At 41.5% G+C, this 14,395-nt stretch overlaps 1 protein-coding gene across 2 annotated transcripts in view; it reads right to left on the reverse strand.

The window, feature by feature from the left end:
* CCDC77 (coiled-coil domain containing 77) overlaps window positions 1-14,395 on the reverse strand; it is a 203,437-nt gene that overhangs the window by 132,137 nt on the left and 56,905 nt on the right. For both annotated transcript variants that reach the window (XM_069228128.1, XM_069228129.1), the window contains one exon: window positions 2,071-2,167. In XM_069228128.1, the coding sequence (XP_069084229.1) occupies window positions 2,071-2,167 (97 nt within the window). The remainder of the gene's footprint in view (window positions 1-2,070; window positions 2,168-14,395) is intronic.

The raw sequence follows: 14,395 nt of genomic DNA on the forward strand, positions 1-14,395 counted from the left end.
TGCCATATCACTTGGTATAAAACACATCGAGATCGAGCCTGTTACAAAAAACCTAGATTACTTTAAAACCTCTCAATCAAAAAGTCAAGTAATTAGTATTTCAAAAATGATCGACTAAAAAAGTGCAACAGTTCAAATGTATTAATAGGTAATAAAGTCCACTTGGGGGGGGGAGTGGGGGTTGGTAGCATGCCACTAGATAAAGTGCAGTAGTGCTTATGTCATACCAGCATCTGATTTAGAGCAAATAATTATCAAGGAGAGCCAGCGTTTAACCGGATAGGCTCCCAATAGGAGCCATTGACCCAAACAATTGACAGGATAGCCAAGGTTACCCTGTTATACTCTTGGTTAACAGCTTGTCTTTGCAGATCAATGCTCGTTTCACCGTGCAATTTTTGGTGGTTGTCCACTCTTATGAAGGTGCATTATGGTTCATTCATGCAAGGCTAGCAACCTAATACCACCATATAAATTAGATGGCTTACAACATTTAGGCAACTATGGTCAGAATTAGACTGCTAGATTAGGTGCAATCAAATATGATTGGGACATATTTAACATTCACCTTAATTTGCATGTTATCTGCTGAGTTGTTTATAATAATCATAATTAAGATACATATCATTTGTAGGCAAATACTGGTGAATAAATAATCCTACAATATAGTAAACCCGCAAGCATTGTGTGTGCTTATGGATTTTGAGGTACAACGGCAGGGCTCCATCTATCATCGCCTGAAGATAAGAGATTCTGTGACAGGTTTGACTGACAACTCGCTGGAGAGAAAGTGAGAGACAGTTACCAGGCCCACTTTTCTGAATAAAGGGCATGTTTCCTTTTGGGGCTAAGATAGTCTACCAGGTGTGACCCTCTACTAATATTTGGCTGAACACAACACAATGAAAGATAATTAGGTGGTCATATTGACAGTAACTATGTGGCGCACTTAACGGGTGCTTTCAATAAAATAAAATAAAAATCTACAGTTCTCGAACCTACCAAAGACTGGTTTAAAATAAGAAAGAAAAAAAAAATTCAAAAGAATTTTGCACAAAATGGAACTGCCTCTTTATCAAATGAACCACCAAACCAAACATTTTCAATAATTCCTTTTCATGGTGGACAGGTGAAAGAATAAAGGAAACCAGAGTGGAAATTTGGACGAGAAGGAGATTTCGAATCAACACTACTTTCATAATTTTATATAACACTCCTATAAAACAAATGGAGCATCTGAAGTTGCAGACATTAGCAGGAATGTAATCTGAAGCTGAAGTACAAGCCTATAGACTTGCCATGCAGAACCCAAATCTACGAAAGGCATGTTTGTGAACTGACGCACTTCGGGTCAAGAAGGATTTAGGTAGAACTGATGAAACACCCCTCATCTTCCCCAACTCCCACTCTTCCTCGCCTTACCCACTTTATTTGTTCTGGCAGAACACCTCTTTCCCACTGGAAAAGAATTGAGATTTCTGGACATGCATGAATTGTGAACAGCACTAATATTTGAGCCCCATCTTCAAAACTGCCAATGATAAAATATTACCTACTGCATTCTCTAATTAATACACACTAGATGACGGCTTTAGTCTAGAACTGAAACATGCTTTGTTCCTAAAGTTGGAGGCCACTGCTGATCACTTATTCTAGCAACCAACATTTGCTGCTTAATGACTTCTAAAACGCCTCACGCGGTTGCCAAAGAATCCTCAATGTGCTATTTGGCATTGCTACAAATACAAACCACTCTCTCTCAATGAGCATAGCACAACTTCAATAGCTAAGTGCACAGTGGAGCATCAGAATACTTTTGGTGAAAACGTGTACAGTTACCTCCACACAATCATTTAGCTGTCAGTAGTCAGGATCCGCAAGGGATAGAATAATCTGGCATTTCCGAGTGATCTGGATTTATGTACATACATATATATGTGTGTGTGGGTGGGTGGGTGTATTTTCTTGATCAAGTCTCGACGTTGCCCCTTTAGCACTGAGGCACTGCACAATAACCCCCAATCACCAAATATGTGGGTAATTAACATCCTGCTAACAGCAGGACCTTACCTTATTTGGGGGCTCCTTGTGAAAGTAAGTTATTTCGCCCGTGTCTGTGCCAACAAGTGCTAATAAATGCTGAATCTTCTTCCTGTCGTCCAGCTCTCTGTAATTAAATCAAAAAATAATTGCAGCTCCCTGTAACTTAATCATAAAAGCACTGCTTGCATAACCGTAGGAATAAAAGAAAATGGTTTGTGCACCATTGCACGTAGCAAAGCTAACAAAATCCCTCATAGAGGTTGCAGGAGACACACTTATTGGAATTCTAGGAGAAAAACTGAAGGCACTATGGAAAAAATGTATTCAAATTCTAGATAGAAAAAACTCAGTAAAGCGAAATCATTTTTGGGGGCTGGGCTCAATCTTTAGTTGAACCAATGTCACGTCCTTCCTCTCTTTCTCTGCCTTCTTTTTTGTAACTGCGTCACTATCTTTATACACTGTGCTCCCTGATCCTGATTCTTAGGGGCAGGAGAAGAAACCTTTCTTTTGGCTTTCTTTCGTTGATAAGATGCTACACTGAAGTTTATTTTTCTTTTTTTAAGGTTAAAGTCTGCTTTCTTATTTCGAGTGTTTACGGTATACCATTGCTGCATTTGCATAAAAAATGTCATGTTCACCCGTGCTGGATATTTTCCCTAAGCCTCTTCAGTATTACCCATCTCAGACACACGGCTCCGGAGAGAATCACTCGTAACATGGAACCCAAAACATTTGGTTTGCCAGTATTTCGGTTCCATTTGCAGGTACGTTCTCCATTGCTGTTTGATTTCGTCACATCCCGGTGCCAGGCCTCTGTTCCAGGCTAATGAGCCATCATGTGTACCCGTCCAACAAAGTCAATAGAAGGATTTTTGCCACCACCGATAATGTGCCACCTCCCCCACACATTTGCTGCTTGTGGGACAGCTATGCCTTGCTGGTGGCATTCTGGGTGAACTGCTGGGTCATTTAGGTTTGTCCTGCATTTCCAGTGCCATTGAATCAGCCCCTCAACTATATCCAATAGGACACCACATCCTCCTAATTTACTCACATTTCCATGGAAACAAATATTCCATCGTTACTCCTAGCTTCACAGTCCCACGTCATTACCTCTTGTTGAAAGAGTACTCCTTCATTAAAAAGACTTTGAGGGGGTTTATTTCCATTAATTAAAATGCAGCTTTTGACTCCTCGTCATTGCTACATGTTGTGAATGCTGAGCTTAGGTACTGTCAATTCATTATTGTTTTTCTAGTTTATGCCTATACTACGTGAACCGCAATCCCCGAGCTTGAATGTCATCCTTTCACTAACCAACCTAGCTCTTCATGTTATCTAAAAATGAACAACTGAGGAAAACAAAAAGAGATGGATGGACTGCTTGAATTAATCGCAGGAACTGCTATGTAATCTTGGCCACAATACAGTCCATGTTTGCCCCCCACCATTCCAACTCAGAACAGCAAAAAAATCACATGCAAATTACCTTTGGTCGTAGCCCAACAGAATCAGTCCAGCCCAAACAGGGAGGCCAGCTCTGAACAGAAACACGAGCAAGCCCCGACTGGTTTTGGTCTATTTGGTCTTCGTGTGTAGGGTGCAGTGAGAAAACTCGTGTGTGCACACACTGGGGCACACCGAGCGAAAAACGAGACTCAACTGCAGCCACAAACAATCATCAGTGGCTGAGATTAATGAAAGCATTACTTCCAACACCCTCTAGTTTGTTGCAATAGACGCCCCAAGGACAGCAGGAACACATGAGCACAAGTCCCTTGCTCATTATGCCACAGGACTCAAGCTACATACCACTGATGAGGCCCAATGAAGCCTACACTGGTCTGATTATCCTCGCGTCTGAAGGGGACACGGCCTGGCAGCTCAGGGTGAGCTGTTCCTATTAGAGTTTGCCCAAGATTGCTCTCTGTTTAGAGTGGCGTAGTAGGCAAAAAAGAATGGACTGGCGTCTAAACGATCACCTGTGACGGAGATTAATCCCGGCATTCTTGCTAACACTGGGTTGTTTGTTGTGTTACCACTTATTGTTTCTACTAAATATGCATTCCGTTTCTCACTCTGTGAATGTGCCTTCTGTATTTCACCAGTGAGAACGGCGCGCCCCTTATCTTGCACGGCATGAATTTGGATATAATCTGCCTCTCTTCATCGCCTAAGGAATTAATACAGAGCGCCAACTTGACCTTATTCTAACACTACTACAGTCGGCAATGTAGATCACTCACTGTTACTGGACTTTGTTGTCAAATATTTGTGATTAAGGATCATTTCGTTTTGCTTTGGGAGCTGGGCAGCGTGGTGCCTTGGAATTCATGATCGAAACAATCTTACTTCAACCAGCAATCCTGAGTGAATGTGTCCGACAGACCCTTCACTGCGTAATTATCACCTACAGAAGGCTGGATCTTGGGGGGCGGGGAGGATAGATATTTCACTTAAAAGTGCCAGCAACTAATGTCACATACGCGATTTCACCTTAAAGCATTTGAACCGACCATCTTGCCGTAAGGATGAGGCCAATGTGGGGGAACTACATCTACGATAGTTTTTAATGACCACTGAAAAGCCTTCAATGTGATCATTTGTTTTCGGTAATGAATGAATGAATGACTACAATCACCCGTTTTGTACAAAACTGTTCAACATTGGAGCAAAGAGAGGAGACGAGCTCACGAAGATTAAACATTCTTTACTGGATTCCAATCACAGGACAGAGACAGTCAACAAAATGGACCTCTTCACAACTAAAGCTCCTGTCCCAATCTCAAACTTCCCACCCCATAGGAGCATCACTGCGTTCATGCGGCTCAGTGAGGCTGCAGGTGCCCTCTAGAACTCGCCTTAGCCTCCACTGCCACAACCCAATACCCACAACTCACTGTACCGCCTAGATCTCGCTATTAATGCTCATAAATACTCAAGCTCACTGTTCTCACCTCTTCACACAGCTTTTGTTCCTTGTGTTTGCATGTAGCACTACCAACATGTCCAAAGATTCACTGTAGCATACACTTCATCACTCCACACATCACTACACAGCCTGTGCGGCGTTTATGGCCGAACATTCCCGTGCCAACTTACAGAGTCCTGTGCCATCGGAGGAGTCTGTGCCACAGTGACAGACCCACTCCTCCAAGATTTTCACAAATCCAAGGATGACCATGCCACAGCCTCAGTTCCATTTCAGCCACCACAGAAAATTAACTATTCAGATACCCTTACTACCTGTCCCCTCTAAAGAGAAAAATTACTCTCTTCTGACACCCAAAGGCTACATCATATATGATAGATGTAATTGTAATCGTATTTATATAGCGCTTACTACCCCTGACGAGGCGTCAAAGCGCTTTTTCGATGAGTAGCACACTACTCCGGTACCCAACAAGAATTAGTGATGGATTAGTATAATTTAATAAGGAGTACAGTTTTAGTATTATTATGAGTTAATTTGAGTTGCAGATATGAGAGTTTGTTAGTTAGATTGACTGGAGTAATGGAGGGGTGGAGGAGGAAAGAAATCCAGAAGTGTTAATTGGGAGTTTATCCTTCATTTACTCAATCCAAAGGCTTGAGATGAATAATAGGGGAGCGGAGGGGAAAGAGGATGTGGATGGGTTAGGGAGAGCATAGAAGTAGGGTGAGAAGAATGCAGGAGAATTTAGTAGAGTTGTGTGGGAGGTCACAGAGGTAGAGTGAGGTTTGGTGAGTTAGATGTGGAGGTGGAGGGGAAGAGCTTAGGCAGAGATATTTTAGGAGATGAAAGTGGTCGAAGGGATTTGGGATGAGTCCGAGTGAGAATGGAGGATAGTTTGATAGAGACATGACATAAGAGTGATGGGTAGATAAGTGTGATAAAAAGAGAGCAGAAATTCATAGATATCAGGAGCCATGCAATGATCCACAAACATACCAGGCACAGAAAAATATACACATACATACACGAAAAACGTGTCGGCTGTTTGCAGAATGTGCTTTGTCAGTGAAGAATAAAATCTCATCAACCTATACACTGTGTTTGGACTTTGGACTCTTCTTTCCACATTGGAATTGATTTTTGGACTACTCTTGGTGTGCCCTGGTATTCTTTGATGTTAAACCAAGAGGGCTGATCAAGCAACCGCACAATTAACACACATTTGCAACGTAATAGGTCTTGCATTCGTTTGAGTTAGAGCTATTGACATTGTAAATTCATAACAGGACTTTTCTTGCCGCAGAAATTGGTCAACCCTGCTTCATAAATTCTTCTTTTCCTGCCATATAATTCCAGTGGCCCTGCATATAACTAAAGCACTTCCATTTATCTTCTTTCTCTATCTGCAGCAAAAAATGAAATTGTTGCCATTTAGAATCTTAATTTAAATCTGCCATGCTAATTCCATTAGAATACCACTTTCACCACCCCACAATCAGAGTTGCTGGCTGGCTAACACAATTCCCCCAAAAGACACAAGACAGCCATGGAGGATTAACGATAGAAATAGACTAGAAGGGTCACTCAAACATATCAAGAGTGTTCAAACAGTCATAGTGTAATAAGGATGTTAAATTGGCCTGAATTATGGTCATAACTGTAATAGAGAGAGATTATTAAAACATATACAATTATCATATAAACCTTTATCAGAAATAAATGTTTGGCATTAGACTGTAATGCTCAAAACAGCCCCTCGAGGGCACCATAACAAAAGTTTCATTTGTAAGAAACATGGTCATGTAACCATATTGTTAGCCCCATGAGGGGATAACCCCATGAAAAAAACCACACAGGAGAAAGCAATGCAGTGTAACCATGTACTTAGCCCCCACAGGGCATTTTAGGGCTAGCAGGAATACTGCAATGATATTTGAACCAAAATGTTTTGTAAAAGTAATTCTCTGCAAAGCATTATAGGATGAGTTTCCGTGACGCAAATATTATAGTATATTGAGTGCAATGCTCAGAACAGCTCCAAGAGGTCACCACAATAAAATAGCGTTTGGAAGAAACATGGGCATGTAACCATGCAGTCAGCCCTTAGAGAGCATAACCAAATGAAAAAAAGAATGAGAGATAGTAATGCAGTATAACTATATATTTAGGCCCTAAAGGACATAGTGCATTACACATTTTTAAGGCTAGCACAAATATTACAATGATATTACAAACAAAGCCCATAAAACATACCTTCTCTCAGCTGTAAAACAAAAGTTCAAGCCATGAGAAAGCTTAAAAAGATAATGAATGGTGGTAGTGGTTATTATTTTGTGGTCCCCACTAACAGTGTGGGGACCCAGAGATGATGTAGACAGAAAGAGCACATTGTGTTTAATGTTTTGAAGGTTGTCCCATTGTCCTAGGATCACCACAGGCCGAGTTATGAGCAAAACTATTTTGTGAAAGTAATGCCCTGCAAGGCATTATGGGACAAGTTTCCTGCACAAATATTTTAATATGTTGATATGGCTGTAATGCTTAGAACCGCCCCAAGAGGACCCCACAACGAAAATAGCATTTGTAAGAAATATGGTAATGTAACTGCATAGTTCACCCCTGAAGAGCATAACAACAAAAAAACACAGAATGGCAGAAAGTAATGCAGTGCAACAATATATTTAGCCCTTGGAGATCATAGTGCATTACACATATTCAGGGCTAACCGGCATATAGCAATGATATTACAAAGAGGGCCCTTAAAACACAACCTACTCAGCTGTAAAACAAAAGTTCCAGCCATGAGAAAGGTTAAACAGACATTGAATGGTGGGAGGGGTTATTTTGATGTCCCCACTAACCTAGTGTGTGGACTCAAAGATGATGTTGATAGAAAGAGCACGTTGTTGTGAACCTTTTGTGGCAATGGTCCGGTTGTCCTAAGTCCACCACAGGCTGTGTTATGAGAAAAAATGTTTTCAAAACTATTGCTTGCAAAGCAGTTTGGGACATGTTTCCAGAGTGCTATAAATAATTTAGTATTTGCTTTGAGGATTTCTGTTTTTAGTAAAGCATTCACCAACGTTAAGTGTTTTAAAGGGAGAGCCACAAGTAATTACTCTGATTAGATAACTGAACAATATGACCAGCTCTCTAATACCACCGACCGAGTTCAAGCTGCTGTGCCTGTTTGTGCTGTGAGTGCCATGGCTGCCAGGCAGCATGAAGGGGAGAGACAAAATAAATTGTTCCCTCACACTGAAGTATATCGATAATAATCTATGGAATAGGGGAAGTCTTGCAGGGCCTGACAAAAACAGCCTCAAGGCGGGACAAACATACACCAAATACCAATGACATCAAGTGATTTTTTGAAAGGCAAGCCGAAGAATGAGAAAGTGATGGGAGTGAGGTGAACATGGTTAAAAGCTCTCAAAACGTATAACAAGTCAAAGTGCTTGCACACTCAACCTAAAAATGGCAGATAAATAGCCCATAAGAGTGCTCAAAGCAGAGTCCTGTTGGGCAAGGGAAAGAATTAAAAGAAAACCCTCAGAGAGAGGAGAAGAAAGGGGATTCAAAAGACTTTTCTGTGCACCATGCCACAAATTTCTTACAAAGACAGGCAGATACCATTTTGGTGGAGGGACGCCTGGCTGCCAAGATGAAGTTACAGACTTCGTGACGAAAGTCAAAAACTGTCAACTGCTGCTGCTCAATCTCCATGTAAGAAGGCAGAGAGTGGACAGGTTCAGGTGAAGAACCCTCCCCTGCGACAGAAGATCTTCCCAAATGGGCAGTCTGATCGGAGGTTTGATGGACATTCTCAGCAGCTCAGCAACCAGACTCTGTGCCCAGTCAGGAGCCACAAGAATTACCTGGGCCCACTTGCTCCTGTTCTTCTTGCGAACTCTGCACAAGAGTGGTAAGGGGCAGAAAGGCGTGCGCGTAAGGCCTGAATTCCACTTGCAAAGAAAAGTGGCTCAAAGCAAAAGCCACCTTGGAAACTCCAGTATGCCAAACTGCTGACACTGCGTATTCTCAGCAGTGACGAATAGCTCTAACCAAAACTCTCCCCACTGCTAAAGGCGACCTTGCTCCAGGTCGAGTGGAGACACCATTCTGGATCCACTAGGCATTTTTGAATGAGGTTGTCTGCTTTGGCGTTCAGAGAGCCTGCCAGGTATTGAACCACCAGGGATATGCCCAGCTGTTTCAGCCATGCCCAGAGGCACACAGTCTCTTGATAAAGGGACCACAACTCCACTCAGCCCTGTTTGTTACAGTACCACATGGCAGTGGTGTTGTACGTGAACATCTGCACTAGCCCTTCCCTTGATGGAGGGTAGAAAGGCTTTCAATGCCAGTTGGATCACCTGGAGCTGTAGCCTCCCTCCCACCCCTTCACGACTGACTCAAAGACGTGCAACTCTATACAGGACTGATAGGGTTAACTATGGGAATTAGGGAGACCTCTTGCCCTGATAAATGCCCCACACCCAACTGGGCCTTAAATGTGTTGACATAATGCTGTGTGACTATTACACAGGCTGCGCTAGTCCTGTCACAGTTTAATCATATGATAGGACGCGAGCAACAAACTTATGCAACCTTGACTACAATACACATCTTTACAATTTTAAAGCATACTCGCCAACCCCTCCAAGTAAAGTGCTCCTGGAAACTCCACTGTGTACATGGTTAATAGGTCTGGGTATTTACTAGAGTCTTGTCTATCTTAAAACCTAAAGAAAAGACCTTTGTGTACACTTCAGCTTCCTAGAAATATTGAGGTGCTATGGTGGAGTTGTGAATTAAACCGAAGGGATTTATGATACAGGTTAAAGTGAGAGGGTGCAAGAACAAGACCTTGTTGTTGCCTTGAAGGAGTTGGGCTTGGTTCAAAAGAGCTGTCAGAATACATTATTGTGAATGGTTTGTTATGTAAGAGGCGAACCAAGTAAGAAGGTTTTCCTCTAATTCAAGACAATCATTTAGGGCCTGAAGTAAACTTTTGTAGTTGATAGTGTCGAACACTACTAACAAGTCAAGAAGGATTAGCAATCGGCCTCTCCATTACAGGGGACGTGCAAAGCATCATCAATAACTTGCAACATAGCTGATTCAGAACTGTACCTTCATATGTATACTTACTGTAGATCATGAAGGAGATTATGGTTACTGATGAACTGCTCAAGTTGGGTGTCAATACCGGTCTCAGAAAACATTCACTAAAAAATGTAGCCTGAACTAAGATAGAATTTGTTATGGTGTTCAGCGTCCTCTGAAGACTTTCTTAGATGTGGACAAACCTTTCCAGATTTGAAACAAGACGGAACTTCTTCAAAAAGCAAAACTTGTTATTAAATCCTTTTCCAGTGTACCAGGATTAATGTCAAAGAAATGAGTCAAGGTTTCAGAACAGTAACCGTATTGATAAAATCAGTCTAAAAGATCACCTTCAAATCGGTCTAGTTATTTAGTGACTTTCTGCAAAGGGGAATAGGCAGTTGAGTGTAGGGCAAACAGAGGAAATGTTTTGGATTTTCATGATGAAAAAATGAGAGAATTCCCCACGTTTAATATTAGGATCAGAAACCATAAAGAAAAGAGAAGCATGTTTGACAACATTAGCATCAAATGTTTTTCTTGAATGTTTGGGAAGTGTCTATTTGCCTTTAAAAAAGGGGTGACCTTAGCTTCAAAATTATCTTTCCTTAACTAAGATTTTCTAGGGTTCATTTTTTGGAGAAAGAAATGTGTCATATCTCTGCTTGTGTGAGTAACCTTCCTCTTTTCATGAAGTGCTTCCGTGTACCAGAAACTCTTTATTGTTTGACCTTATTTGTTCAAAGGGTTACGGTAATGCAAGGGAAAGCAGTTTACCTCCTGATTACTAGAAATGGCTTGTTGAAATATACAAAACTATGTTATTAAGGGTTTTGTGTTGAGGTTTGTGAACCAAAGTTGTCACTTTATTAGCTTGGCTAGTAATAACAGTTTTGTTAAATGAAACAGCGAAAGGGATTAGCTAGCAGTACGACAAGTCAAATGGGATCAGACAGTTCAACCAAAGAAAGCTTTCCTTCGAGACGATGAGATAAAGAATGGCACCCTTTATATGGGCAGTTTTTTTATTTTGTTAAATGAGGTCTTTATTTAAATGGAGACACACAGCAGGGAAATAGCTGACTTGTTAGGATCACCCAATGTGCTTTTACCATGAAAAACTATTACCAAGACTAAAAACACCCTGTCAACATCAGGGCAGTGGGCGCTCTACGGTCGACTAAAATGCAAAAACCCAGTCTTTATGCAAGAGCATAATTCATGCATTGTGTTTATATGCAGTTTGTTAACCGTTTGCATTGCAGAGTTTTACCTTGAAATCACTTTTAATGATGTTTGCAAATAATGTTCATTTGCAAGGTTTTGCTGCAGAGTGTATCAGGGTGTAGTCCCTTTCTAGGACCTTCTAGAAGCTTTCCCTGCATCATGACTGGGTGTGGTTGTGGGCTGGGCCAGACTCTATATAAGGGAGCCAGCCCAGCTCCACGTGCTCACTATTCATAGGTCCCGGTGCAGAGCAGCAGCAATTTCCTGAGCTCCTGTTCCAGAGGCCTCCCTTGATCTTCTAGGCCTTTTGCCCTTCATTGTATTGGTGATCCTTGATCAGGGCGGTAAGACAGAGGTTAGGCTGGGCCCCCGATTCCGTTTTCAAAGGCCTAGCTTTCATGTTGAAAGATTTTCCTTCTCCGTGTGAATGTGCTTGTGTTTTCTGGCATTTACATGTTGGTATTCGAATCGGCAAAACGCGCGATTCATTCTTGGCATTTGACTTTTGAGACTCAGGTCGGCAACAGTGTGCGTGACCATTTCTTGGCATTTGCATGGTGGCATTCGAATCGGAAAGACGCGCGATTCATTCCTTGCATTTAACTCTTGATATTAATTGTGCGCGACCATTTCTTGGCATTTGCATGATGGCATTCGAATCGGAAAGACGCGCGATTCATTCCCGCATTTAAACCTTGATGTTCAGATCGCTTACAGAGTGCGCAATCATTTCATGGCGTTTACATATACTTGTTGGAATCAGCAGTGTGCGCGATTCATTTCCTGCACTTAAACCTAGGTGTTCAGATCGCTTACAGTGTGCGCGATCATTTCATGGCAATTAAAACTTTGATGTGTAGTGTTTCCTGAAGTGCACACAATTATCCAGGGCCCTTGAATTTTCTGAAAAGGTGCTAAATTCAAGCGGTTACATTCTATGTACATGGTAAGTTCTTAGTATAATTCCTATTGTTTTTCCAGGGAATTTTTTCAGATTACCTTTTGTCCACATGAAAAGATGCAATGTTTGTTCTGAAATATTATTCTAGAAGGTTCTTATATTCCTAAACAGTATGTAACAATTCATGAAAAGTTCATATGAAACATTGTGTTAACCATTCTTGATTCCTTTCCAGGTACCTAGATTTCTTGAGGTCTAGTTAGAGCCTAGTTCTAGGCCATTCATGTTTCTTCAGTCTAAGTGTTATTTAATATTCAAGTATCATTGAACCCTAGATTCAACAGAGTGTTATTTCATGTTCCGAGTATCATTGAACTCTAGATTCAGAGAGTTTTTATGAACCTCAATGTGATTATATCTTGATGTTGTGTTGTTTAACCTTTGCTTCCTACAGGTCTCCTTCCCAGCTGTTCCCTTCCTTATCCCCTTTTCCCCACCTGGACTCTCTTAGGCTCTGGGATATTTCTATCAGAGTTTTGGAGCTGTCCTGTGGTGGACATGTTGGGAACGCGCGCAGACCCCAAGGATCTGGTCTCCCTGACACACCCTCACAAAACTCAAAAGGAGGTGTTCACACTATCTAGACTTTGGCAACATTTTCTGGTATTTATTTGTAAACTTAAAGGCAACTTTATAATTAGCTATCTATTCCTAGGTATCCTTTCTCCCCTATACATTTTTGCTTCTTATGTTTGCACTTTTGTAGTTATCCGATATCCTAATCTTAAAATAAAAAAATAATAATTTAAAAAACATTCACTGAAATGACCCCCACATAAGCAATTAGAGGATGGTATCTGTTGGCCAGTGATGTGCAACTTAGATTGTTCGACAAAGGTGGAACTGTCTTCAGTTGGGAGAGAGATGGTTTCAGTCTGGGTGGAAGAGGAGATATTGATGTTAATTCCAAACCAGGGCCATATGAAGGTGGAGCAACAATCTAATTTTAGGCTTTTGCCTTGGATGGAGTTTTCGTATCTCACATCTTCAACTACCCCACCACAAATCCTGGCTTCGAGGCTGGGGCGGATGATGAAATATCCTGAGGGTATAGGAAAATCCAAGATGGTCTGTGATTATTTGCTCAACAAAATTCCTGTTAAGAACATGAGGTCAAGGTTAAAGGAGGGTGATACTGAATCATTATCCCTAGATGGTGTAGTTATGCAACTGGCATCTGCATGAAGATTTAAACACTTTATTCATTCCTCTTGGGATATAGATGGTGAAGAGAAAGGAGGAGAGGAGGCATTGTCCTCAGATTCTGGAGCCGCCATCTCAAAGAGGTGAAATACCTCCATGAAAAACAGTAGGGGTTGTCTGTACAGGCAGAGTTTCTTGATGCTTCTTGGTTTAATATATGGGACCATGGAGGAGTTCCAAGTGGACTGAGGAGGTGTAAGTTTTCTTTTAAAGGCAGATTTGGTGAGAGAGATCCACTGGCAGAGTTTGCTACAATCTATTAGCATTGAAACAAATGACTCTTAAGAGGTGTTTTGGAAAGGAGAGAACAGAGGAACTCAGGTTAGATGAGATAGAATAAGAGAGGGCAGAGAATGAGAAGGTTTACCCAGGGGATATTTGTGCTGGTTATATGGTATGGCTAGTAGGAAATTAAAATAGGAGAGCAGAGTAAATGTGTGTTGGCTATAATGTTGACATGAGGAGACAGTGAATTGTCAGGTGTGAAGGAAGGGTAAATGTAGTAAAAGGAAAATTAAATTAAAGGAGTCATCGGAATCTGCGGTGAGTGATGGACTTGTGGGGTGAAGTAGGTAAACTCTGAGGAGAATTGAGAACTGAGGAAAGAGAATGTGTGGAGAAGGGAGAGATTGAGTTAAGAGGGAGAACTAAGGCCCTAAAGAGGGAGTAGCAGCTCGAATGCTGAGGTGGAGTGCCATTGTAATTTGGATTGAGACATATCCTTCCACGTGTCTAAAAGGTGTGAGGAAGTACAAGTCAAACGATTTTAAATTCTAGTCTGTGCTTACTAACATGGTTTTGCCATTCTATTAACAATACAAATCAGCAAATTTGTTTTGCAGGACAGCTTCCTATGCACCACCGCTGAGGAACGATCCATCCCCTCCCCCCCTCCATCGTGGAACACTTTAACT

This window comes from Pleurodeles waltl, chromosome 4_1, assembly GCF_031143425.1.
Source record: "Pleurodeles waltl isolate 20211129_DDA chromosome 4_1, aPleWal1.hap1.20221129, whole genome shotgun sequence".
Classification (NCBI taxonomy): Eukaryota; Metazoa; Chordata; class Amphibia; order Caudata; family Salamandridae; genus Pleurodeles; species Pleurodeles waltl.